Here is a 27,412-nt window from a genome sequence, read left to right as displayed (position 1 = left end):
GCCTGCTATACTAACACTCCTTCTGTCTATTGAAAGCGAATGTTGCGTGCATACGGAAATAACACAGAAAAAAAAAGCGGATGGAAGCAATTTAAAATCAGTGGAGCAAGGTTAGTATTACGAGAGCGTAAAAACATGTGCTTTCATTCAACTTCGAAAAATAAGAATAAATGTGTGCATACAGAACACATATGCTTTCTTTTCACAGTTGTAAAATCATATAAATTGTACATGAAGTAAGTTACGGGAAGGCTCTCTCTTTTATGTCTGTGTATATGTTGTACAGTGTCTCTCAAAAGTTTTAGGACAACGACATTTTAAACTAGGCAACCCAATTTACACAAGGCGTTGGTGGGTTGCGTGCAGAGTTAGGCTGAATTTCAGGGTTGCCACATGCACAATAGATATTTATAAAATACGCGAAAGAAATAAAAACAAGTATTATTGTATAAAAGTATTAAAAATATCACTAGTATATCGCATGTGACAAAATTCTTTCTCAAAGAAAAAAATAGGTTTTCTAGTATTTCATCGCTGATGAGTCTACAGAAAGGAAAAGAGGTGAGAGAAAACGAGAGGTGAAAGAGGAGAGGAGAAAGAGAAAGCGAAAGGAGAAGAGAAAAATAGAAGAGAGAAGAAAGAGAGGATAAACGAGGAGAGGAGAAGTAGTTAGAAGAAAGGAAAAATCGAGGAGAAATGAGGAAAATGGAGCAAAGAAGAGAAAAGAGAAGGAAAACGAGATGAGAGAAGAGGAGACGAGAGGAGGGGAGTGGAGAGTAGAGTAAAGGAGAGAAAAAGAGAAAAACGAAAAGAAGATGAGAAAAGTGCAGTGGAGTCGGAAATCTAAGACAGGAGAGGAGATACGAGGAGTGAAGATGAGTGGGATGGAGATAAGATGCGAGAAAAGTAGGGAAGGCGATATGAGATAAAAGCAGAGCAGAAGGAGGGGAGAGAAGAAGGAGAAGGAGAAGAGAAGAACAGAAGGGACTGAAGAGAAGAGGTAGTTGCAGAAAATATCGTCTCAGCGTCAAGAATTGATGCATTGGTCAAATTGTCGACATGAAACATTCAATAACATTTTGAAATGTTTTGGAGAATGTATTAGATCGGTGCCATATGCCTTTTGGCTGAGTTCAGAGCAAGATGAAATCTTTCACGTAAGATCATTGATTTTACCTGCGATTATACCACTAAAAACATGAATGTAATTTTAACATTTATAAGAATTATCCAATGTTTCTCCAATTCTCGCTTCGTCGAAATGAAGATGTTGTAATTTAATATTTCCCCTCCCCCATCGTTAATTCCAAACTGAATAATTCCGTTTCATTAGGCGTGGACAATGAACACAATGGGATATGTCTAAAACTTACGAAAATTTTCTGCCACCGGAGGGGTTTGAACCTACGACCATCAGGTTGACAATCCTTAACGGTAACCATTACCCTACAAACTGTCACTCCTGAAAGCAGGTAGAAGGAGCTGACGAACGTGAAATGTAGATGCAATTCTCCTCCTACATGTAATGTGCAAAGAATACTTGTTTGTAACAAAGGAAACGAAGGTAGAACGAATCGGAGAAAACATTTAACGGAGAATTGCACATGTTGAAAACTTTTCATTCGATATTTGCGGAGGTATCCTTGCATTGATCTCGAGTGGGAAAAGGGGTAAAATTAGTATATCCTGAATTGCCACAAATATAAAGAGTTATTTCATTAATATTTGTCAATGTCTTTAAACGAGTACAGAATTATCGTTAGAGTATCATAATTCATGATCTTATACATGAACATATCCCTTTGAACGTGTGTCAATTCATTTATTTGTTTTTTATATATACATTCCAGATGCAGAACAATGTAGCCACTTTACACTGCTATTACAAATAATGTTACCTTAATAGAAGGGGAAATATGTTTTCTAGTATGGAGGATCGAACTTGAGACCGCAATCAATGCTTTCAAGAACCAATACACTACTACAATACTGCTATTACAAATAATGCCACTATGCCGTTGTTTAATAAAATGAGAAGCGAAAAAAACAGAACACTTCGTAAGGAGGATCGATCCTAGGACCGCTAGCAGCCCAATCGAGAATACTAGCCACTACACCACGCTTATACCTTTCGTTGAAGCATCAATTATTAAGTATTCTGTCCTTTCAATATTGTAAATGTCGTTGGGTAAACATGTAGTTAAACTTTTACTTTAATTTTGACTTGCTTTCTTATAGTATAGCAGCTATCAGCCTCCCCGATGGCGCAGAATTTACAATACCGGACCAATCCCCGATTTTTGTAATATTTCGCATACTCACTAATTGAGGTCTCCTAATCACGAATTTGAAGTTAAAATTTGGGGGTCATGTGCAGAAATTGCAAAATAAGCTAAATTGAGTGGTCCGCGATCGGCACGATTGCTCATTATTTACCGGAAAATTTTATGTTTCCAATACTTAAAAAAAAAGAAATATACATTCCTGATTTTAATTATGCTTGCCTTGCCTAACCTAACCTAATCTAACCACCGTGAATGGTTCGTGGGGCTATCCGTCAATGGTGTGTGGGTCTATCCGTGCATGGTTTTACGACCCCAAATTTTAACTATGTTTGCCTAACCTAACCTAACCTTACCGAGAATGGTCAGTGGGGCTATCCGTGAAAGGTTTTGCGCTAATTGTGAAAACGAACCGATAAAAAATCTTATTTTCGTAGCACTTTAACGGCAAACGTTCATAATCGAATACGGCATTTTCGTATCCTGCAATTTTACGATCGATGCACTGTTGCCAAACTTACCTGTAATCAAATCAGTCCACATTCCACATGTTCTTCTACATCGTGATTGTCACTGTCACTGTCGTCTTCTTCGTCATGCTCTCCAAGTATGAAATCAACAGTGTGGCAACGCTGTAGACAGCGTAACTAATTGCGAACGTCAATTGTTCATATCAACAAATATGGCTCCCATACTTGTATACGGAGAGTCATTGCGAGAACTGAAAAGCTTATTTTACAACTTCTGCACGTTAATGAACAATTTCTTCACCTCACCCAAACATGTTGACCTGAAATAAATCATCGCGGCAAATTATTTCGTGAGTATAAGACGTAGCATAGAAATTACAGAAGGTTCCGGTATTGTAAATTCTTTCCGCGTTGCCTTGTAATCAAGAGGTCTCGGGTACGATTCCTGGTGGAGTCACATAGTGGTTCGGATCCCACTTTAAACTGTAGGTCCAATCCCGATTAGCCTTACTGTGCATAAAGTGGACTTAAAACACTAAATCAATCAATCAATAGCAGCTATCTTCGAGAAATAATTTGATGTGATGATGAAAAACTAGAATATCAGTAGTTGTGAAAATACGAGTTATTTCTTCTAACTTATTATTGTGATGAGATATTATGAATGGGAATGGAAAATATCTAGAGGCTTGAACATTGCAGAACGATGCTTTCTTCCTGTGATACTGTAACAGACGAAATGCTTGTTTACTGACGCAAGTCTCGTGTCCAGAACAGTCTTATGAAATGTATTTGCTGTTGCGCAAGGTAACACGAAATAATTACATCGGTTGCAAAAATGTTTGCGAACTGCCAAATGTGAGAAACGTTATAAGTAGACAGGGGAAAAAAATATTCATGAAATCACATCACATTTGGCAATGTTTGTCAAGAGATACTCGTGGGACACTGTGTTAAGGTGCTGGACTAAATGCTTCTTATTTTTCTTCATCGAAGAACAACAATAGAGCAACAGTAGTTCCACTCTTTCTAATTTCTTTTAAATTCTTTAATTGGGTTAAAAAGAAATAAAAATATTGCTTGCATTTCTGTCATTGACGTAGACCAGGCACGTATCCAGGATTTCTTTGAGGGAGGGGCCAGACCCAAAATTATATATATATATATATATATATAGAGAGAGAGAGAGAGAGAGAGAGAGAGAGAGGGAGAGAGATTACAAAACAGTTCAAATTGTCCGAGCGCCATTGAAAATTCATTATAATTCTATGTTTAGAAAACGACGGGAGAACATTGGTCGAATTTCCTTTCTTGCTCTTTTGAGACAATATATACTTCTACAATAGCAATCGCGTTCGGAAACGGTGAAAAAAAATGACTGTTTTCAAAGGCAGGTAAGCTTGGTAGCGTAGCTTGCTCGCGTTCAAAGTGACTCACGCTATATTCAAGGCCGCTTCTTATCGCAAAACACATCGTCTGCACCCAACAAGTTACAAGTGACCAGAGTCGAATTTTGCAAAGAATCTGAAGAATGTTAGATTTCATCAGAGGCGGCTAGGTGGGCATTAGCTAAACACGCATAAGTATAAGTCATAATTCCTGACAAACAAAAAGCTTATTAAATAAGTATTCGAATAGTAACACGTGCTTTACGAGTATCCTGTAACATGTAAGATACTTATCGGGATTACAGCGTAGTAGTGGCAATAGATCCATGAAGAACAAAATAAAACTGAATGGTTGCTTTATTATAGATAAATATTTTATTTTCATTCCCTTGTATTTTCTTATTTTAATAATAATAACACATGGCTCGACAATCCTCGAAGGGCCTTGGCCTATCTCCCGACTGCCAATCTCCCTCCCACAGTCCTACCCAGAGGTGTGGAGATCTTCAACTGGTAATGGGGTGACGTGGGATCAGCACGTCGAACCCCAGCCGTTATAGGAGATTTCCCAGACCCGATTACGCTACTCACTCTTAGCTCCCCAATTTCCTCACGATGGTGGGTTGCTACCGGCCCTATACCCAGGCCGAGAACCCTAAGACTGAACATAGGCGGACTCGAACCCATGACCCCATGACGTACAGCGCCTTAGACAGCACAGTCAAGGAGGGGGACTTTTCTTACTTTACTTTTGGCTAATCGCGACGATGAGGATGAATAATGAATAGAGAAAGAAATAAAGAAGGTCACGCACAAAGAAGACGACGGATCTTCGAACGATAATTCTGTACTCGTTTAAAGACATTGACAAATATTAATGAAATAACTCTTTATATTTGTGGCAATTCAGGATATACTAATTTTACCCCTTTTCCCACTCGAGATCAATGCAAGGATACCTCCGCAAATATCGAATGAAAAGTTTTCAACATGTGCAATTCTCCGTTAAATGTTTTCTCCGATTCGTTCTACCTTCGTTTCCTTTGTTACAAACAAGTATTCTTTGCACATTACATGTAGGAGGAGAATTGCATCTACATTTCACGTTCGTCAGCTCCTTCTACCTGCTTTCAGGAGTGACAGTTTGTAGGGTAATGGTTACCGTTAAGGATTGTCAACCTGATGGTCGTAGGTTCAAACCCCTCCGGTGGCAGAAAATTTTCGTAAGTTTTAGACATATCCCATTGTGTTCATTGTCCACGCCTAATGAAACGGAATTATTCAGTTTGGAATTAACGATGGGGGAGGGGAAATATTAAATTACAACATCTTCATTTCGACGAAGCGAGAATTGGAGAAACATTGGATAATTCTTATAAATGTTAAAATTACATTCATGTTTTTAGTGGTATAATCGCAGGTAAAATCAATGATCTTACGTGAAAGATTTCATCTTGCTCTGAACTCAGCCAAAAGGCATATGGCACCGATCTAATACATTCTCCAAAACATTTCAAAATGTTATTGAATGTTTCATGTCGACAATTTGACCAATGCATCAATTCTTGACGCTGAGACGATATTTTCTGCAACTACCTCTTCTCTTCAGTCCCTTCTGTTCTTCTCTTCTCCTTCTCCTTCTTCTCTCCCCTCCTTCTGCTCTGCTTTTATCTCATATCGCCTTCCCTACTTTTCTCGCATCTTATCTCCATCCCACTCATCTTCACTCCTCGTATCTCCTCTCCTGTCTTAGATTTCCGACTCCACTGCACTTTTCTCATCTTCTTTTCGTTTTTCTCTTTTTCTCTCCTTTACTCTACTCTCCACTCCCCTCCTCTCGTCTCCTCTTCTCTCATCTCGTTTTCCTTCTCTTTTCTCTTCTTTGCTCCATTTTCCTCATTTCTCCTCGATTTTTCCTTTCTTCTCACTACTTCTCCTCTCCTCGTTTATCCTCTCTTTCTTCTCTCTTCTATTTTTCTCTTCTCCTTTCGCTTTCTCTTTCTCCTCTCCTCTTTCACCTCTCGTTTTCTCTCACCTCTTTTCCTTTCTGTAGACTCATCAGCGATGAAATACTAGAAAACCTATTTTTTTCTTTGAGAAAGAATTTTGTCACATGCGATATACTAGTGATATTTTTAATACTTTTATACAATAATACTTGTTTTTATTTCTTTCGCGTATTTTATAAATATCTATTGTGCATGTGGCAACCCTGAAATTCAGCCTAACTCTGCACGCAACCCACCAACGCCTTGTGTAAATTGGGTTGCCTAGTTTAAAATGTCGTTGTCCTAAAACTTTTGAGAGACACTGTACAATTAGGTACAAGTATTGTACAATTAGGTACAAATTGTTGTACAATTATTTCCCCCAGTTGTCCAGTTGGAGTTGGGGGCATAACACTGGTACTATTTGTAATCACAGTGCTTACTCGTGTATTTTGTTTAATATTTTATTTCAAATTCACTGTCAGAGACTAGTGTTGCCAGTTCCTGGATGTAGGTTTACCTACTCTGTTGGTTGTCACTGTCAAGCTTCCAGTATTCGTACAGCATAAAAAGCTATAACCCCCCTCTCAAAATATGTACATTGTATACGCCAAGATGCTCAATAGCCTAGCAACACATCATGAAAAAACATGCCAAGAGAACCCAGTGGGTTTATAAGTCAGTGCTGCCAACTCCTATTTGTAGGTTAGCTTAAACTGTGAAAAATCATATAGTAGAATTTTTGTAGATTTGGTACGCAACACCGACGAGCCTCAAATGATAATTCAAGACTCGTCGGTGTTGCCAATTTCTATTTGTAGGTTAGCTTAGCCAGTAAAAGATCATATAGTGGAATTTTCTTCGGATGGGTTGGTAAAACCCAAGCCTCAAACAAAACATCCAATAGAGTTGCCAGATGTAAAAAGAGGACAATAGACCCCCCTCATAAAAGGCTACAGTAAAAACCCACAGTGTCGCCAACTCTAGGCCCCCAACAGTATTGCCAGACATAAAAAATACATGGACCCCTCAGGCCCTTTGATGAAAATTTACAGTGAAAAACCCAGTAGGTTAACAACACTGTCAAAAAATCTACGGTAGTGTTGCCAGATGTAAACAGAGGGCAATAAACCCCCCCCCCTCATAAAAGGCTACAGTAAAACCCCACAGTGTTGCCAACTCTGCGCCCTCAAAATATACATCATAAAAGGCTACGACGAGCCTCAAATGATGATTCGAGCCTCAGTGAAAAAAACCCAGTAGGTTAACAACACTGTCAAAAAATCTACGGTAGTGTTGCCAGATGTAAACAGAGGGCAATAAACCCCCCCCCCTCATAAAAGGCTACAGTAAAAACCCACAGTGTTGCCAACTCTGTGCCCTCAAAATATACATCATAAAAGGCTACGACGAGCCTCAAATGATGATTCGAGCCTCAGTGAAAAAAAACCAATAGGTTAACAACACTGTCAAACTACGGCAGTGTTACCAGATGTAAACAGAGGGCAATAGACCCCCTCATAAAAGGCTACAGTGGGCCCACAGTGTTGCCAACTCTGCCCTCAAGTGGAGATCATGCCTTACGAGAGAAATCCATTAAGGCTACGACGAGCCTCAAATGATGATTCGAGCCTCAAATGATTATTCAGTACCCGGCCACTAGGTCTACTTAAGGCAATTGAGATTATGAAGAAGTGATAAAATAGATGAATAGCCAATCACAGTTCCCCTTACTTACAAGAGCGACCACAAGAAAAAGAACTTTCCTCCTCTTCCGTTGAACTCGGACTATAAGAGAGCATGCTCCACTCTCCCCCTCCCCTCCACACTGGAGTACGGTGCACAGGAGTCGCGAGTCTGCGCAGGTTTCTTTGCTTGTGGTTCCACTATAATAGTAATATAAAATTGTACACTCACCTCACTTAGTTCTCTGGCAGTTTGTTTCTTTATACATCATATTTGGAGAAGATACAATTCAATCTATAGTTGTACGTACCTGTATAATATAACACACCTTATTACTGACTTCCTTGACCCTGGATGTAGAGGGTCAAGGAAAACAAAAAAATGAGCATAATTTTCTCTTTGGTGAAGATGTACCTAAACCAAAAAAAACTCAAATAATGAATTCGACAATGTAAATTGATGAGATTTAGTATATCATTTGATGAAGTGAACTAATTCTGAGTGGACTAATCGCAAAGGACATAATCAGCTCAGATCCTGTTACTTCTTCATGGTATGTGACGTAAAGTTCCCGCCCAACCGTTTGACGGCGTTAGTGGTTATCGCATCTCCTTTTCCATAGCCTGTAGTACACATCCTCATCTAGACATTGTTCTTGTTCTGGTGTCTAATATCTGCATACTGCAACACTGTCGTTTTGTCATTTCACGTGACTTCACATTGAAGTGATGCATTCACTTGGCCGGTTACACGTCATCGCACGCAAAAACTTCATCCGTTACCATGGTTTTGGGCCAGGGCTGGACCAAACTGCTTCGTATTTATACCCAAAGTTCCAGCCTCGAACACCTGCCTTTAGGTAATTTCTTATTACAATATTCCAAATTATAACAGAAGGATATTTGAAAAATACATAGTTTGGCTATTAATAATTTACAAAGAAAGTTTACATATTCATTTGAGTTAACAATTATTTCTTTAACGTTGATAAAACCTTACATTTTGGAAATATACAAATTTAAATGTTCCGCCATTAATTTAATTACAATTAGGTTAGTTCATCAAATATTGATAATCTTTGATTGGCGAATCTATATTTGCATCATAATAAATGCCCGTTGTCTTAAGCGAGCTAACTACATTAAATTGCTACAGAAAGGTTAATACATTAGTTCGACAACGCCTTGATTGGCGCGTTCATATTTGCGTCACAACCTGAGCCATACAACATGTAGTATCATAGACATTAACAAGAACTCGAGGTACGTAAAACTATATCAATTTTTCTTTTAACATGTAATTGCAAAGTTACAAAATAAGTAAGGTCGTAACAAGTTGTAGGAATGTATAGAAACCGGAAGTGGCTTCCGGCATCAAATTTCATCCACATAAAGCCAAAGACTATAACGAACAACAATATTAACAGAAATAAATAAAACATTACTGCGAAAATAACAAATATATCGTATTTGCGGGATAATAAATAAGTCGTAGCACAAGGTGATTTCTACATGAAATATTTCAAACTATCGGCACGGGTCTTCCAGCAGTTGCGATGGTTTTTGCCAACTCTCTTGCGAGTTAAGCAGAGCATCAACGAAAGTGAATAAAATGCTCTGGTAAGCTTTCTACTAACAGGTCAGGCGATATCAGCAGCCAACCGCCATTCGGCATCAGATCTCGCCACAGTCACCCGATCGGTTCCTTGTTTTCTATGTCTGCAGACAACAATGCCTGCAATCAGACGATGGTGTGATGCTGGGATTGGCTTCGGGTGGAGGAACAGGACGGCGGAGGAAAAGTGTGTCGCTGGGAATCCCACCCGTGACGCACTTAACGGTGCGAGCGCTCTCTCCGAGGGACGTGATCGGTCGCTCGGATGGCGGAAGGATACTGCAATCCCCCTTGACATTGGTGCAACTCCTCTGGAGGGGCTTCAGGGGTGGGAAATCGCTCCAAGTGTTCGAAGGCCGTGCAATGACGCGTTTCACAACAGCGTGACGTGAGCAATGGACCACTTGCGATTCGAAGGAGAGGGGCGATCGTTCCCCTTCGAATCTAAAATGAGGCGATCACCCGTCCCTGGGACGCTTTGAACTAACATGTGTTGAATGAACATAAGGGTAAATCCGGATCGTGCCACATAAAGAGTGATCACCCCGTCCTTGACATCTAATATTGAACAGCCACCCTAGAATCGTCAAAGTAACAATAAATCGCCAACTGACATGAGAATAACTCATGTTACTGTAATGCTCTTAAAGAAAATTTAAGCATTTTCAAGTTCCAAGCAAATACGAATGGCTGCATTATTTCCTATGTAATCGAACTATCTAACGTCGTTCTCTTGCAAATGTTTTGTTATTAACACTCCTACACACTTTATTCGTCAATTGTGTTACCTCTACACGTTTGCAGAAAGAAATTGCCTCGGCATCGGCTATTGGGTGTCAAGACTGGAGGGCAAGGACAATTTACTTTATCTTGGTACACAAAGCATTACGAGGCCATAGTGCGGGGGCAAAAAGTGGGGGAGTAACTGCCCCCTAATCACCGCCACTGTTGGAAATGAATAAATTATGTGTAGTTGTTTTGAACCTGCTTTACGAAACAATGTTTCTATGTATCACAGAGCGGGGAAATAATGGAAGGGACAAAGAAAATTGGTGTCAGGGAAGTTGCTATTCTTCTAATACAGTGTTTTTCGGAGGGTCCTGACACACACTACATACGCCCAGTTTCGTACCCATCAATGCAATAAAACAGTGAGATGGAATGAGTTTTTCCTTTTCCTACACATAGCGTTGCCCACGAGACGAGACTTTGGCCTGTCTCGTCTCGTGGAAGTCTCGTGGAAATGCTGTCTCGTCTCGAAAATATTAGTTTGTCTCATAACACATGGTCAATCTCGTCTCGTATCGAATTTTTAAAAGCCTGTCCCGTCTCGTCCCGTGGGCAACACTACTTACACACAGTTTGGGCATCGGGGATTCGAAGATTTGACCTTCCAAAGTAAACCGGAAACGCGATGGCGGTCTCCCAAATGACCCTTCCGGAGGCCTTTCTACAGGATCAACATTCTTTCTTTATAGACGCATAATTTCTCCGCCTGACGTAATAATTTCACCACTGTCGGAAAGAATTTCTCCGCTTTCTACTCGAACGACCTTCGAGTTAGGTGCTGCCATCTACGCATGTTACGCAATAGCATGTGAATGGGGAGGCGTTGAATTCGCTGTTTTACAACCAGAGCCGGAATTTGATATACCAAAACGAGGCACTGATAATTTGAGAAATCACACTATGACAGGCACTAAAGAGTTGTCAGCGTTTTAATATTGTGGTCAGGGAAAATTCTTCAAAATCTCTCATCCAAAATTTACTATGACCGGCAATTTCATGTACGAGGTGGTTGGTCCATTTAATTTGGTACTGCGAAATATATCTTACAAACAAAGAGGTTTATTACTCGACTTTAAGGAGGAAAGCGAATGTAATTATGTAGTTTTAATGAGAGCACGTTTTCAAGGTCATTTGAAGATCAAACATTTTTTTTACATTTTTTTTTATTCTTATTCCTCGTACGAAAATAAATCTACTTTTGTAGAAACCATATTTTCAAAAGAGCGCGTTGTTTCCCATATATTTGCCAAGAAATTTCGGTAAAATGATACTAATACAATTTAGTAGACCAGCCAAAGACCAAAATTGTGACTTTTACCTGCATAGAATGTTAATGACAGGCCTCCATGTTAAATCAATGTGTCATAGGTCAGACAGAAATTGCTGAAATAGTAACAGGTACTCGCATCACGGTATTCCTCAACTATGCATTCGTTTAACGCAGGATCTATGACCGAGCAAGTTAAGTGGTATAGCGTTTCGATCTCGACACCGAAGTTTCCGGGTTCGAGTCCCTACCTTTCCATGCGCGTTGTTTGTTCCACATTTTAGAGTCCACATTTGACAGGTACCTCTCTATAAGTTCGACTTTCCTGTCATAGGTAAAACAAGGACTCTCCTATAGGAACGTTACTTTATCGTATTCGAAGAATCAGGACGCTCCTATACAACGGCCTCTTTCCGAAATGGACATTTTGTGGATTTCGTTGGTAACGCAGACAAATTATATTTTGTTAATTTTATAAAACTGCAAATGTTAAAGAAAATGATGATTTCAGAAGATTGCTAGAAATTAAAGAATGATAATTATCTCTTACTTACAAATTATGGAAAGCCAGAAAGGCAGAGGACTAAATTATCAGCATAGCAACCCTCAAACAGTTGAAGACTACTTAGTTACAGCTAGCCAGAGACATAGTAGGCTATAGAGTCTTCACCCCGTGTGCTCTCTGTCCAACAGTCCCGTCAACAGGGTCTTCGCCCTCGAGACGTAGACTTAGCTGTCTGAGGATCACTTCGGAAACCTGGAAGGGGGACGAGGTCTTCACCTAAACCCGAACAGCATCTTTCGTTTCATAATCATCAGCAAGAGTCAGGAATAAGGCGGCCCAGGGGTACCTAATTGTCACCGCTAACGAGAGTTTTAGTATTTCCACAGGATCAAGCAACGTAAAGAAGATCTACACAAACCTCATTCTTGGAATAACGGTATTACATGAACTGATGTTATCCAGTTCAGATTAGAAAAGAGCAAAATTATCATCATAAAATAATCAGATAATATCAACACAATCTGTTTGAGGACAGAACAGATAAATTCCGACCTGTATCGCTAGCAACGGACTAGGTGTTACCTCAGTATTACTAAAGAGTCCGATATAGAAGGTAACGATACCTGAGGTGTCCAAGGAGCCGGACGCGGGTACGTGACACATTCATGCACTGGGACTGGACCTACAGTTTAAAGTGGGGTCTGAAACACCCTGTTCCTTGCAACGATCCTGCTAGACCGTTACAAAGTTACGCATTTGTTATTTGTATTGTTGAATAGCATTGTGTTATCTGTTTTGATATCGGTTCTGCATAGGATTTCACTGGTATGCTTGGTAGAGAACGAAGTTCTACCATATCTCACTAGGGAGCGTTTTTGTTCTAATAGTTCATTGTTAACTTGCATAGATGGCCCTCAATGTTAAGCAGCGCTCTCATAGTTCACAAGTATCCACTAGAGGCGCTGGCGCTGCGCTCAGAATTGTATATAAGCAGCGACGCGGCCCGGTCCAGTTAGTTCTGTGTTGACTCTTCGAAGACTCTTGGTTGAGCTCTACTCCCGCAAATAGTCCAGCATTGCTAGCACACGGGTGCTTAAGATTACAAGAGGGCTTGTAATCTGGTAGATTATACGAGCGATAGCAATATTTCTTGGCCTACCAGGTAGATTGTACGAAGGGTGATGTTCATCGATAGTTAATTTTTCATTAAGGGAGAAATAAGCAGTGTTTAATTACTGTATTTAGCTTAGCTTTATTAAAGTAATTAATTAAATAAATAACGTTTAACTAAGCTTTATCCATTATAAGCTTATAATAAATATCAGTTACTTGGTAATATTACTTTTTAATAGGAAGGCAGATTTAATTGTTCCTTGAGTCTTTAAATTAATGCCCTATTGTCCCCATGTCAGCACAGAGGCGACCCAATGCCCTGAAAGGAAAATAAGGACCCATATTCCCCACTGGAGAAAAAAATTGAATGGTCCCTGTCCTCCCTCTCCAAGATGCCTACAGAGGAGATTCGAACCTGGAACTTCAAAAACGACAAGGTGCAGTGAAACAAGCTTAATAAGAATGACAATTCGTCTGAACATCACGGCCCCTCTTGGAAGATCAGCTTCCAAAATTAGAATACACAATAATTATTACCTTTTACAATATAACATATTACACTTGAATACATAGATTACAATAAACACAATTTTCCTTTCTGGTTACATATTTACACTTTCTCCATTGGTAGAGGTGCAAGCTTCATAATAGGCCTCTTTAGTTCACCGTCTTTAGTTTTAACAGTTGCAACTCTTACCAAACCATCTTGTCCTTTGTGAGTTTCGATAACTCTACCTAATTTCCACTTCAATGTGGGTACGTTATCTTCCTTTATTAACACTAAATCATTGACTTGAAGGTTAGGAAATCTCTTCTGCCACTTCGGTCTACTTTGAAGTCCAGATATGTACTCCAAATGCCATCTTCTCCAAAAATGCTGCACGATTTGTTGACACCTTTGCCAACGCGTCAGGCAGTTAATTTTGCTCTTGGTGAAATCATCTTCTGGAATGTTAAGGAGGTTGTCGCCAATCAGGAAATGCCCTGGCGTAAGTGCCGTCAGGTCATTGGGGTCACTTGACATGGCTCTGATTGGACGAGAGTTCAAACAACCTTCTATCTGCACTAATACTGTGTAAAGCTCTTCAAAATTCAACACAGCATTGCCCACAACACGTTTCAAATGATATTTTATGCATTTTATGTTACTTTCCCAAATTCCGCCAAACCAAGGTGAGGAAGGGGGATTAAAATGCCACTTGATTCCTTCATTTGTCAGAAAGTTATGCACAGTTTCTTTATGGTTCGATTCTCTCAAAAAATACAACATTTTATGCAATAGTTTGTCAGTTCCTACATACTGAGTACCACAATCAGAATACAGGTTAGCAGGTTTTCCTCTACGAAATATGAAACGTCTCAAACATGCAATAAAAGTATTAGTAGTTGCTGAAGATACAACTTCAATGTGAACACACTTAGTAGAAAGACATATAAACAAAACAATGTAACCCTTGATTATTTTATGTGATTTCAAAAATCCAGACTTAATTGAAATGGGACCTGCAAAGTCAGTGCCTGTGTTAACACAAGGTCTTGCTTCGTTTACTCTAGGAGGCGGTAAACTTCCCATCAATTGTTTAGCTGTAATAGCCTTGACACGTCTACAAATAACACATTTGTTCACTATGCTACGAACCATATCTCGAAGCCCAACTATCCAATATGTTTGTGTCACAATAGCTTGTAACAGTTGCGGATTTGCATGGAGATTTTTCACATGTTCATGTCTCAATAATAGTTCAGTAAAGGGATGATTTTTGGGTAACACTATAGGATGTTTCTTATCTGAAGACACATCAGCATTGTGTAAACGCACACCTACTCGTAACACACAATTATTGTCAATGAATGGACTCAACGAAAGAAGTTTACTGGATGAGGGGAGCTCCTGTTCTATTTGTAAACAGTTAACCTCGCTCTCATAAGCTTCACGTTGGGTGACCTTGACCCAAAACTCAGTCGCAGCTGATAACTCTTCGGTTGTCAACCTCTGCTCTTTTCGCTGCATGGATGGCGCTCTACAGTTGCTTATGAATCTAAACATCCAAGCAGTAACAGGTATCAATCTCAAGAATGATGAGAATCTCTGCAATAACTCCTTAGTGTCAAAGGTTGTACTCAACAGCACGCGAATCCTTGTTTTTCTTTCCTCCCTTTTTATTTCTTCACTTTCCACTGTAGATGATTCATGCATAGGCAACTCAGGCAAATAAAGAAATGATGGGCCATTCCACCATAAATGAGCTTCACACAACTGTGTAGGAAAAGCACCACGAGAACCAATGTCCGCAGGGTTTTCTTTCGAACGCACATGAAACCACTGTTGAGGATTCGTCAGTTCATGAATGAGTGAAACTAGGTTCGAAACAAATGTACTCCATCTGGATGGATCTGATTTAATCCAACATAAGGTGATCTGGGAATCAGACCAAAGGAAAATATCGTCTATATGCAACGACAATGATGACTGCACAACACTAATCAATTTGGCTAACAACACAGCAGCACATAACTCTAAACGTGGCAATGTTACAGGTTTTATGGGAGCAAGCTTTGTTTTCGAAACTAACAATCTGACTGTAACAACGTTGTCATCATATACTGTTCGTAGATACACAATAGCACATGTACCTTTCTCACTGGCATCACAAAAACCAATCAGTTGACACAAAGTTGGTTCTCTACATTTTAAGCATCGCGGTAACTGTATGCTCTGTAACACAGGTAATTCAGCACAATGTCTTTCCTCACAAACACCATTTACTGTCTCAGAGTTAAATTCACTCATACTTCTAAGTTTATTTTGACTACTGTCAACTTCATCTGCATTAGATGTTTTTCGCCTTTTCACATTTTCCAAATCTTCCATGTTAGTGCTCTTCTTCTTCTTGGATGACTTTATCTTATGGCAAGCACTCAAACCATTGCATTCCTCAACCTCTGAAGCCTCTGCTTTAACAAATGTGCCACATTCAGAATTGCCTCCACTCGAGGGAGCATCCTGTTGCTCGTAAATTTGGGAGTCAGCACTGGATTCTTCTGTTCTTGATTCTGACTTTGATTTCTTTCTTTTACTGGGTTTCACATCTGCATTTTCTTCATCCTCAAAACTGTTGCTGTTATTTAGTTTAATAAATCTACCAGCCTCCCTTGAAATGGATGCATCTGAATGGTTTCTCTTTCCTGGCATCTTGTTAGCCTTCTCCATTTCTAAACGAGTTTTTCTTTGCACTCCTATGATTTTATTGTTCACCACTTTTTCAACGTGGATTTTGAAAGTATCTCCTAGACTATACCCCTCAAAATTTCCAACATAATCATTAATATGTTGTCTTGATAGAAGATGCACCAACTGCCCTTTGCAACTGCCATTTTTCAGGACACCCAGAACAAAGTCCTTTTTAATTAAAATGATCTCGGCTTTAACCACAGTTCCTGGTTGTGGCAACTCATTGTTACCTTCTGTCTTCTTAACCTTGTTCGTGGTATGCAACTGCACACACACCTCCAGGCAATTCATGGGTAAATTGACGAACAACACCTTAGCTGGAATTACATCCCCTCTTTCTAAATTTACACCTTGGATTAGGGAAGAGTGAGCTATGGCCTGCACACCTTCAACGTCAAGAAGCACTACATCCCTTGAAATCTCCACCACAGTTCCTTTGATATATTCACCAGCAGAATATTTTGTCAGCTTTTCTCCTCTCTCTTGCCAACTCTTGGTTATTTTGTCAACAGTCAACAGGTATGATTCCAATAAGTCCACACATGACTGCAACTTTCCATCCCAACAGTGGGATACTTTGACACTGATAGCAGCAATTTTATCATTTTGTACACTTTTCAATTTCACCATCAACACGTCATTTCTCTGCAGATTCGAATCTTCCAATGTGCTGACTTTCAAATCATCCAAGATTATCTTCTTTGGCAATATTTTTTGTACTGAATTATTATGAAGTATCCTCAACGTGATTTCTTCTCCTAACTTCTGCACTATACATGGAACTATTTGGCCCGATGTAAATTTACCGTTCAAATCATAATGTGTTTTTAAGAACTGTATTAAAAATTGTCTACTCGTAAACAAAGGTTTATGCTGAATAGTCACACAGATTACACCACATAACTTTTGCCCTTGTTGGTAAACATTTGCAACACACTCGTTAAGAGAAGGGTGATATGGAATAACTCCAGTGTCGTTCTGACCACAAATTTGAACTATCAAACCAATGGCATCCACTTTCAAAACATGTACATCATATTCTTTCCCAATTTTGATTCCTGCTTCAGATGCATGTAAATTCTCTTGTGACTCAGGGTCAAGTGTCAACAGCAACTTTTCTTCTTCTGGATTGCAACTGAGCACCGAACACTTTAGAGTTTGTCCAACGTAGAAATTGCTTGCAGAAAGCCTATACCCCTTATGGAGTTTTTTCTTCAAATTTATACGGCCCTTCACATTTCCACAAAATGCAACTAACACGATGCTGTTTGCCACTTTCGTGACAGTTCCCTTACAGAGCATTCCAATTCTTGCATGTTCATAGTTTGTAAGTAGTTGTATCCCAGATTTCATTAGCATTGGCTTCAAAGTTAGAATTAAGCGCCTTTACTCTCACAACAGCAGTCGGTAACAAGACACGCGTTGCGTCACACTGCGTATCAGCTGTTATGTGCGACACCACTTGCGGCGTTGCCACGTTTCCACTTACCTTAACTCTTTGCGAAGTTTTACGATGGATAGACGTGTGGTGAGACTTACCACAAGACCTACACGAGCCTGATGTACACCTATCCACAAAATGGGAATTATCAAGGCAGTTGAAACACAAGCCTTTCGATTTCACAAACACTTCCCTCTCTGGCACAGATAGGCTCATATATTCTTCACATTTACTCAAAAAATGCGATTCTCGACACATAGGGCAAAAGGACGACACGTGAAATGAATTAGCACTTCTTCTAGCACTGGGTTCACTGTGGGACGTGGAGGGTTTCCTTTGGGATCCTGGTTTCGGGTCCTTGGAAGATGCAGATGCTGCGAGCGCTCTCGCTCTGTTGTCCAGGAAGCCGCTCAGCTGTTCGAAAGTAGGAAGTTGCTCGGACGACACGCTCAGCTCCCATTGTTGCCTCGAAGTACTGTCCAATTTCTCCACGGTATGAAACACTAGGATAGCGTCCCAATGCTGCACTGGAATGTCCAACACACGTAAAACTCGAACACATTCTGTTGTCACGTCAACCAGCTTGCGTAAGCCGACAGCAGACTCAGTTTGTAATGAGGGTTGGGACACAAGCCGCTTAATTGTGTCGTTCACTAGCGCGTGTTTCTGTTCATATCTGTTAGTCAGAATGTCCCATGCTTCTTTGTAATTCGAATCGGTTATCGCTATAGACTGTAACAATAACGCGGGTTCACCACGGACGCTCGATTTCAAATACTGCAGTTTTTGCGCGGGCGAAAGTGACGCGTTGTTGTGTACGGACGCCACGAACAAGTCTCTAAAAGAAAGCCACTGCTGTAGATTACCTGTAAAAGTAGGCAAATCTAACCTCGGTAGACGCACATCACTCACTGTCTTTGTCTCGGTCACGGTAGTTTGCTGTTTTTTCGCGATGTATAACTTGGCCAATGCTTCGTCGAGCCTGTCTTGCACTGAACCAATTTCCTCATCATATTGCTCAAACTGTTCGTCAGTGCACTTTTCTGAGATTTCACGGATCAGTTTTTGAATGTCTTCTGTCAGTTGTAATGCTTTGTCTATGTACACTAAAATATTACCTTCGGTGAGATCATCTGCCGCCAATTTCTTCTCTAAACGTGTGACGTCACGTTTGAGGAGACGTTTGTTTGAAAGTATTTGCTCCATATTTAAGTCTCAAAACACGTAAAGTACATACACGAAGATCACAGTCACACCCGGCAAGGATACGATGCACAGAATTGCCGGTAAGCACAAAAACACTGTCTCTCAAAGCTCAAACACAAAGCCGTTAATAAGGCGCACTTTCTCAGCGGGAACACAATGGATGACGGGGCCGTAACGAATCGAATCAACCATTTATCCGGGCATAGGAGGACCATGAATAGCTTCCTAGTTCCTGGGTGTGTGGTTTCGCGTATGTCAGTTCACTCTGGTGCAAATGAAACATATATGTAGATTAACTTATACTTTAATAACATGAAGCACGTAAATAACACGAAATATAATGAAGGTTTCCACACAAATGTACACGAATATGACGAGGCGTACAACACACGTACGTCGTCTCACGACTCAACTCGGACTCACACTGCGCATGCGTACACTGCATGGCAACAAGCTTAATAAGAATGACAATTCGTCTGAACATCATATCTCCGGCTAGAGAAGAGCTAACATCATGGGTAAAACTGAATAATGTTCACCGTCACAACGTCGAACCCGGTACGTTGCAGTCATGTACGATTCTGAGTTTACCGCAACTGCAACGTTGTGCCGGAGGTGCAACGCCGAACCCGGTGCGTTTCATCCTCCACGAGGTGTCGAATACAGGGCCCCTTGATTACAAGTCGGCGGCGTCACAGCTACTCCACCTAGGAGGCCCTGTGTGTTCCTTGTGAGTGTTCCTTTATCGGTTTCATCTTATCATCACTCATCCTGATCGTCGCGATTAGCTAAAGGTGGGAAAATAAAATAACAAGTACAAATTTATAAGAAACGTAGATTATAAAAAAATACACAAATTATAATAGTTTCTTCAATTTTATTTATTATCAATGCCGTCTTTGAGTCCGCGTTCATTAATTAATAATCGTTTACTCAAACTGACGGTAATTTGCCTCAGCGGCCATGCCTATAGTGCACCAGAATGAGCTTTTGTATTGTCAACGTTATGCACTGCAAGGCTAATCGAGACGGGACCTACAGTTTAAAGTGGAATTTGAAGCACCATGTACAGTCACCGGCAATAGAAATGGAACACCTAGATACTGAAATGCCAACTTCCCTACAATACGTTGTGTGTGTTGCCTAATTCTACGGCGATAGAAGAACTTTTGATTGAAAAGTTGCCATTGAAGTCTGCTCATCGCCGTAAAGTTATCCAACACGGATAACGCCTTGCAGAGAAACGAAGATTTCAGGATGTGCGTGTCCCATTTTTTTTTTTTACCGGTGACTGTACCTCCACCCAATATCAAACTTGGGATCCCTTGATTGCAAGGCAACGACGTTACCGCTACGCCATCGGGGAGGCCCCCCAGCACCAGAATGATAAACGACTTCGTGATTTTATAGCATGTAGTTAATGAAAAGCAAACATGCATTTGGTTCCTGACCATAATAACGAATGAAGGAAACCGACAGGATTTTGATGAATGGGAGAGGTCTGGGAACCACCGCCCGTTCAAAGGAGCCGATCGGAGTTCACTTACAGGAACTGAGGGGAGGGGAGAGGGGCGTATGGAAAAACCGATGGGTGACATATTTGTCGGAGAACGAAAGAAATCCGTGATTGTGACTCACATCAATGTTGTCACCTTCTTTTATGTCGTCTACATGAATGGACCCACTCGACGCAGCAGAAACATTCTGAAGTGCGGAAGTAGTTGTACGTGGTTGCATCACCTCCACTTCCTACGTCACCGGACAAGCAGTTGCAATGTCACCAATGATGACTTTGCACTTCTCCAGGGAACCCCCTGCTTCCAGGGAAAGGGGATGCGAAGCCTTGTCGCTGGTTTCGTTGCGAGCTGAGCGGTTCTCAGGTGGCAGACTCGAGACTTGGATTTTCTTGCCGCTGACTGTACGTACAATCACGGGCATAAGTGGATGGTAGTTCCAATTCAGCCGCCGCATATTTTCAGCCAGGCACAGCGATGACGTCAGAGGTTTCATGATCGAGTTACGCTACTCATTCGTAGCTCCCCAATTTCCTCACCATGGTCACCGGTCCCATACGCAGGCCGATATACATGTATATAAGTAGCAAAGTAATTCCTTTGCCAATTGCTTACAAATGTCAAAATAGTTGAAATGGTTTAGTATGTATACGTTTTTGTATAGCTCTTGCTCTCTATTCATATCAATCAATTAGATTTCATACTTATATTTGTCTTGCATTATTGTTTTATTGTGCATGTGTTGTTCTTGGTGTAGATCGAAGTAATGGTCTCTTGTCTCTAAAGAGAGAGATTGAGAGAGAAAGCATGCAACACTCGCAAACACTGACATGCATTAATCCTTCGTTCTTTGGGTGCGTTTTCGGTATTTTCTTTAGCGTACATCAGGAAGGTAAGCATGGAAAGAAGTTGGCGTGGATGATGCTGGGGGATGAAGACACGCGATGGTGATGATGGGTCAGAACATGTATTTTTATGTCAGGACACGCGTGTTCTGCAGGAGGAGAAGATACGTAACATAAGGTGCGAAAGAATACTCGAATCAATTGAAGTGCCAAGGAACATAGAACTATTGGAAAAAGTGGGGGTAATTTTACAAACCATCAGGGAGATGAAGTGCTGTATGGTAACACCTGTAAGGAATTTGTGGGAAGGTGTAGACTATGAGAGAAAATAATTATGGTAATGTAATAAAATAGGTGTAGTGCGCACAACCGAGGACTCGCACATGAGATGAGAAATAAATGCACATGAGATGAGAAATAAATACTAGTACTAGTAAAGGGTATATTAAGCTAGAACTAATTGCTTTCCCTTGTTGTAACAAAAACTCTCCGCCTGAAAAATTTGGTGGGAATTTTTTTTAGGACTGTTGGTGAGCGGGGACGGGGGGGCTGTTCCTCTAGGATTTCGCACCCTTCCGTAGCCCATGTGAAATTTGGTGAATAGAATATCTTACTCTTGACGCTGCTTGGAGGGTGGGAAACTTCAAGAGTACGCAAGGTTTAAACGTGATCTCTTGACCCCAGACTCTCCATAATTTCCTTTCTCTCTCCGAGAAAATTGCTGGAGATATTCATTCTAATTTTCTCCACTTCCTTCCTTCTCGCGTTTTCTTTCTTCCCTCGCGGTCCATTGTTCTGGGTGACTAATGCGACAGTTTGGGGACTGATGATAGTGTATGCGCAGGCGTGGGAGGTTTCAATTCGACGGATATCGGGGAAGCGTTCGGAGACTATTGACCGTTCGGACGAAAAGAACTCGTCTCGTGAGCCCACAGTTGTCACAGCCATTCACATTTCAAAACACATAATCGTGGCTAATGAATCTGGGTGGTGTAATTGTGGTTATCAACACTGTCAAAACTTGCTTTAGTGCATTGCTCCCTCTTACAATAAATTATTTATATTATTATTTATTCTCATTCCATATTAGTATACTTTATAACAGTTAAGTCAGGCACACTTGCTTGTAGTTGGTACTAGTACATAGAAATATATATTTGTGTCAAATGATGAACAAATAGAAGTTGCTGACCAAAAATATGCTTTAATGATGGCTAAACATTTTTTTTTACTAAGACCAATTTGTTTTGTAATTCTGATAAATTCAGGTCCATTTCCTAACCTACTCGGCAGTAGTTGGTACATAGGGCGTTTCGAATCCAGGAGTCCTGGGTTCGAGTCATGGATAATCGGGAACCTTAATCACCGACGTACACGAGCTCTCTCTCTCTCTCTCTCTCTCTCTCTCTCTCTCTCTCTCTCTCTCTCACTCTCTCTCTCTCTCACTCTCTCTCTGTGAGTACACAGTGGATTAACACTAGCTTACCAGAGGGGACTGGCAGGCCCACCACCTCATTTTTGCGATTTTTCAACTGTGAAAATTTCTATAAAAAATTGAAAATAAATTATATCGTTCCTTAGGATGTTGCCAATATTTCTGTATTACTTTTGTTCATAAAAATGGAAGGAAAAATACACTTGATTGGTCTATCAGGCATAATTTTGAATGTGTATTATTGGACACACTCATTGCAGTGACAGTGTACAATTGGTTGGTCATGATGGCAATTATTGTAATTATTATATTTACTAAACAACTGCGCCTCTATTAACAAAAAAGGCATTAATAAAAAAATGTATTATGGTGTTTGTGAGTTTTAGTGAATGATAAAATATATGTGAGACACTCGTGCAATAATTGGTAATTAGTTTTTATTAATTATAGTAATTCGACTGCACATATATAATCAGCAAAGGAAGCATTGATTCAATAATAAAATGGTTTCTTGAATTTTAGTGATAAAAAAAGCGTGGGTCTGTGAGTAAGTTAGTTTCTCGTATGGCACGGGTAAGCTAGGGTTAAGCAACACAACGAAGAAAAAACAGTTGGCAGCCTTACAGGGAGGCAACCCACATTGCATTGTCAACAGACTGGAATACATATTATGCCAGGATATGATTTCCAAGTGATGAAAATTCGTTAATATCAGTGTTCGCCCAGCATTGGGAGGACTTTCGGGGAGAGAAAAAAGTATATTTCTGTCAGGAAGGCACAAAACTTTTTGATGCAACCGTTTTGCAAACGTTAAAGGAACCATTTAAGGTAAATCAGAGCTGTGAGAGCGATGGCTGGGGAGGAAGACAAACAAACGCCCGCATCCGGGAACGCATGAGATAATCCCGCCAAGTGCTGCGGGGGTGGTCACGGTATGACATCACTCGTGACGTATCTGTGACGTCGCGTCGTTCCGAGGCCCCCGCCTTCGAGAGGTGGAATGCCGGCGGGGTTAGTCACGCTAGGGGCACGCCCCCCCCCCCCCCCTTCAGCCACTCACGCCGGGCAGGAATTCCGGTGCAAAGGAATACTCGGTTTTCACACATGGGGTATTGGAGTGGTCAGTTACGCACGTTGTGACAAAATAAACCCGACATATTCGATTGCAGGCACCGGTAGTTGAGGATCCACTGGGCCTTCCATACATCTCAGTAATAATGACCTTTTCGAAAACACCCTTGCTATGAAAGATCTATACTAGTTCTAAAAAGCTATAGGTATCACCTTAGAAATCGACCCACTTTTTCAGGAAAAAAATTGTGTGCATTACACGGTTGCCAGGGTTTGTACAATACGATAATAATAATAATAATAATATAATGTAGGCCTATAATTCGCTTTTGAGTTAAATGCATTGTTTATCGAAGACTAAAGTACAAATATTGATAGTACTGATTAAATAAGATGAAGTTGAGATACTCGGAACGTCCAACTAACTCTTCTCTGTTTTATCTAAAATATATTCCTGTACACACAAAGGGTGGTAATTTGCCAACTTTGTCATGAATATAATAAAGGCATAAATACGAGTGCTAAATACTTGTGGACAGGTGAACTAGTGTGTTGAGAAGCAGTTCAAGTTCTGTAAATACCGTTGTAAATAATTTATTCATAATATTCTTATTGAATTACTCTCGTAAGTGCTAAATTCTCGTAGTTATCGGATGATTGTAAAACGATATTTTAATGTCCACGACTTTGATTTATAGCAGGCGGAATGCACTTTGCAAACAAGAGGATTTCCCTTAACGAGTTATCGCTCTCGATTTTGACGTGGTTCGATCCCGGTCGGAGTTCCAAAATTTTGGTTTTGAGAATTAGGGATTTACTTGAAGAGAATAGTAGGGTCTCCGATTTGAACAGCCAAAAAGACCCTGCGATGTTAGTCACTGACCACGCCTCGTCTAATGAAAAACCACTTAGCACTTGGCCTTCAAAGGGCTGTTGCACCGCGTAGTTTCACTCTTACATAAAGACGTACATACCCTGCCCCAGGTATCTCTAAGCAAGGCTGCGCATAGCGGCAGAGAAGTGGGGGAATCGAGTGGGCAGAGTGGAGCAGTAGACGCTGGTCGAAGTCTGGTAACTGCAGTCGCTTTCCTCCCCTCCACGCAATCCCGTTCTTCTCACGTGTTCGTTGGTGGAGCCATCTCGCGTCACTAATTGCGCAGGGACTTGTTTCTGTTCGCCTGCTCCAGAGATAGCTGGGACAGGGTATAGAAAGATAGAAACTAATATGTATGTTGAAGGCAGAGATTCTGGGTAGAGTCTATCGTTATGTTTCATCCATTTCATAATTCATCCTCATAGTTCCAATCGGCTTAAACAGAAAGTAGAAATATATTTTATACAAATGGCGTGAAAAGAAATATGAAGAACCATGACCATCTACAAGAAGATAAAAGAAAGAACGCAGATGAAACAAGATTGCCAGGTGAAAGTTGTCTCTGCAAGTTCACGCAGAAAAGGCTCGTGAAAGGATGGAACCTGCCTGGAAACTTAATCGGGGGCAAATGATCCATCACGTACGCCTCCGTGATCTTGCCCACCCTGGGAAGCCCAATGTGAAAAGGTGGCAGAGGACTCTGGAAACGGGGCCAATCGGACAGCGATTCAAACGGGATGCAACTTGGCTGCACCGTTCCAGCGACGCGTTCAGAAACAGTTCACATCGAAGCCAACCTCATCAATACCTGCTGACCGGAAGTGGTCTTACAGATCTCGACTCCCATCTTCGCTGTTATTCTCCTTTCGACACCCAGTCTGTGCCTATTGCTTTCGAGTAGCTTCCCACTGTAGTGGGGCAACCGGAAATTCAGGACTCTCACCGAGTATAGTTACGCGGAAGCCCACCACAACCATCTTCATAGTAAAACAAAATTACTCCTTGAAATAATATTAATCACATGCGTTCTTTATCCATCTCAATCTGGAACATGGCTGCCCCTTCTCATACCTCCAAGATCGACAGCGTTCTCACCATTTTCCTCTCCATCGTTCGATATAGAGTGCCTGCCCTGAGACACCTGCCTAAGAGAGATCTGCTTGTAAATCTGCGCATTAATACTCCAGAAACTCGAGAGATGTTGCAGATATGAAATTGCTATACAAGATCATAAATGGAAACTTAAGATGCAGCATCCCTCTCCACGAACTCTCACTCAGAGTGTCTAGACACAAAACACAGAACATGGAAACTTTCCACACTAGAACTCCCAGGCTCTAACTCAAACAACGTTCACTATTCCATATAGGCTACAGAATCAGTTCAATATCATCTCCAACCAAATAGATATATTCAATTCATATTAGTCTTTTATCACCAACCTAGGAAAAATTGTAAATAAGTAATTCTTTTGTGAAACTGATCTGTTTACCTTGGCACTGTTTCGACTTGTTTGTTTTATGTGTTTTTAATCGTAGTATATTGTTTTACTGTTGTTTTTCTGGTTTAAAATGGCTTCTGATGTACTGGAAATTTAAAAAGAATAAATAAATAAATTACACGCTTAGCCTTCTGCAGTTATTTTACCACAGTGGGTATCCGAGTTTAAGGGGGTGAGTTATATTCTCCATCAACCCGCATGGAAACGTCACTGCAAGTGACAGTGCATTTAAATGAAGACAAGGTGTTTTCGAGTTCCTGCCAGATTTGGAGATGATTTGAAATATCAGATTGGATATTCACCAGGAGCTGCATTGAACTAAGGCGCAGAAATTTCCGAAGTTTGCAATAGTTTGACAAAAGTTTAATTCATAAAGTTACGTGACGTAAGTTTTCTTTAAAGTACTGTCCAATAAAGATTCGAGCCCTGATTTGGCATGGCTGTATCATTGTGTTTAATTCCATCATCCGTTTTATCAGTTCATCATTCATCCAGTCATCACGATTACCGCAAAAGTTAGAAAAACAACGTAAATAACCAAAATAATAAGAGCACTGTTATAGAAAAATAATTTGTAAAAAACATAAAATATTTCGATTGAGCTTGTACAAATACAAGGAAAGAAACAAGGGAGAAACGGTCGAGTTATCCCAGCCCTCACTCACTCTGGATAATTTACCCTTTGAAGGGGAAGAGTGCTTTATACAGGGGTAGAAAAAACTTAAAATAATTCAGGCGTCAGTGTCATTTCTCAGAAGCAAGCAAATACGATCTAAGAAAGCCATAAGAACAATTAAAATAACATTTTGAAACTTGAGCGTAAAGCATTTAGTTTATTAATTAATACAAGATTGGATTAAAAGTAATTACTTCTTACGCCAGAGTGGCCTTCCCTACCATTTCACCGCAGAATTTAAAATTCGGCTAGTAACAGTGCAAAAATGTTATTATTCTGATTTTAGTAAGCACGTGATATAGAAAACACAAATACATTAAGGTCCCGGGTTTGAATCCCGGTCTGGGTGAGTGTCCATTCATCAATTTCATCCTGTCATCAGTTATCCCCATCAAATTACCCAAAAGTGGAACAAACAGAGAAGTAAAATAAAGCAAACCAATCAAATACATTAAAAACACACACTTTACTCGATATTTTTTTAAAAAAAGGTAATGAAAATTTCCACAAGCCAA

The 27,412-nt window shown here is 40.4% G+C and overlaps 3 protein-coding genes across 4 annotated transcripts in view; 1 reads left to right on the top strand and 2 right to left on the bottom strand.

Moving 5' to 3' along the window:
* LOC145997198 (uncharacterized) overlaps positions 1–27,412 on the top strand; it is a 304,738-nt gene that overhangs the window by 127,281 nt on the left and 150,045 nt on the right. The gene's annotated exons all lie outside the window — the stretch shown is intronic.
* Positions 13,713–17,636, bottom strand: LOC145984089 (uncharacterized). Its single transcript, XM_083117499.1, has 2 exons — positions 15,737–17,636; positions 13,713–14,185 (listed from the first exon to the last, which is right to left on the bottom strand). The coding sequence occupies exons 1-2, from the start codon at positions 17,634–17,636 to the stop codon at positions 13,713–13,715; spliced, it is 2,373 nt and encodes a 790-aa protein (XP_082973625.1).
* Positions 17,653–18,981, bottom strand: LOC145984083 (uncharacterized). The gene has a single exon (XM_083117487.1). It carries the CDS (start codon positions 18,979–18,981, stop codon positions 17,653–17,655), a length of 1,329 nt encoding a protein of 442 aa, XP_082973613.1.

The sequence above is a fragment of the Lepisma saccharinum genome, chromosome 1 (genome assembly GCF_977018435.1).
Source record: "Lepisma saccharinum chromosome 1, izLepSacc3.1, whole genome shotgun sequence".
Classification (NCBI taxonomy): Eukaryota; Metazoa; Arthropoda; class Insecta; order Zygentoma; family Lepismatidae; genus Lepisma; species Lepisma saccharinum.
The sequence above is the reverse complement of the archived record's forward strand: the minus strand, read 5'-3'. Positions and strand labels throughout refer to the sequence as shown.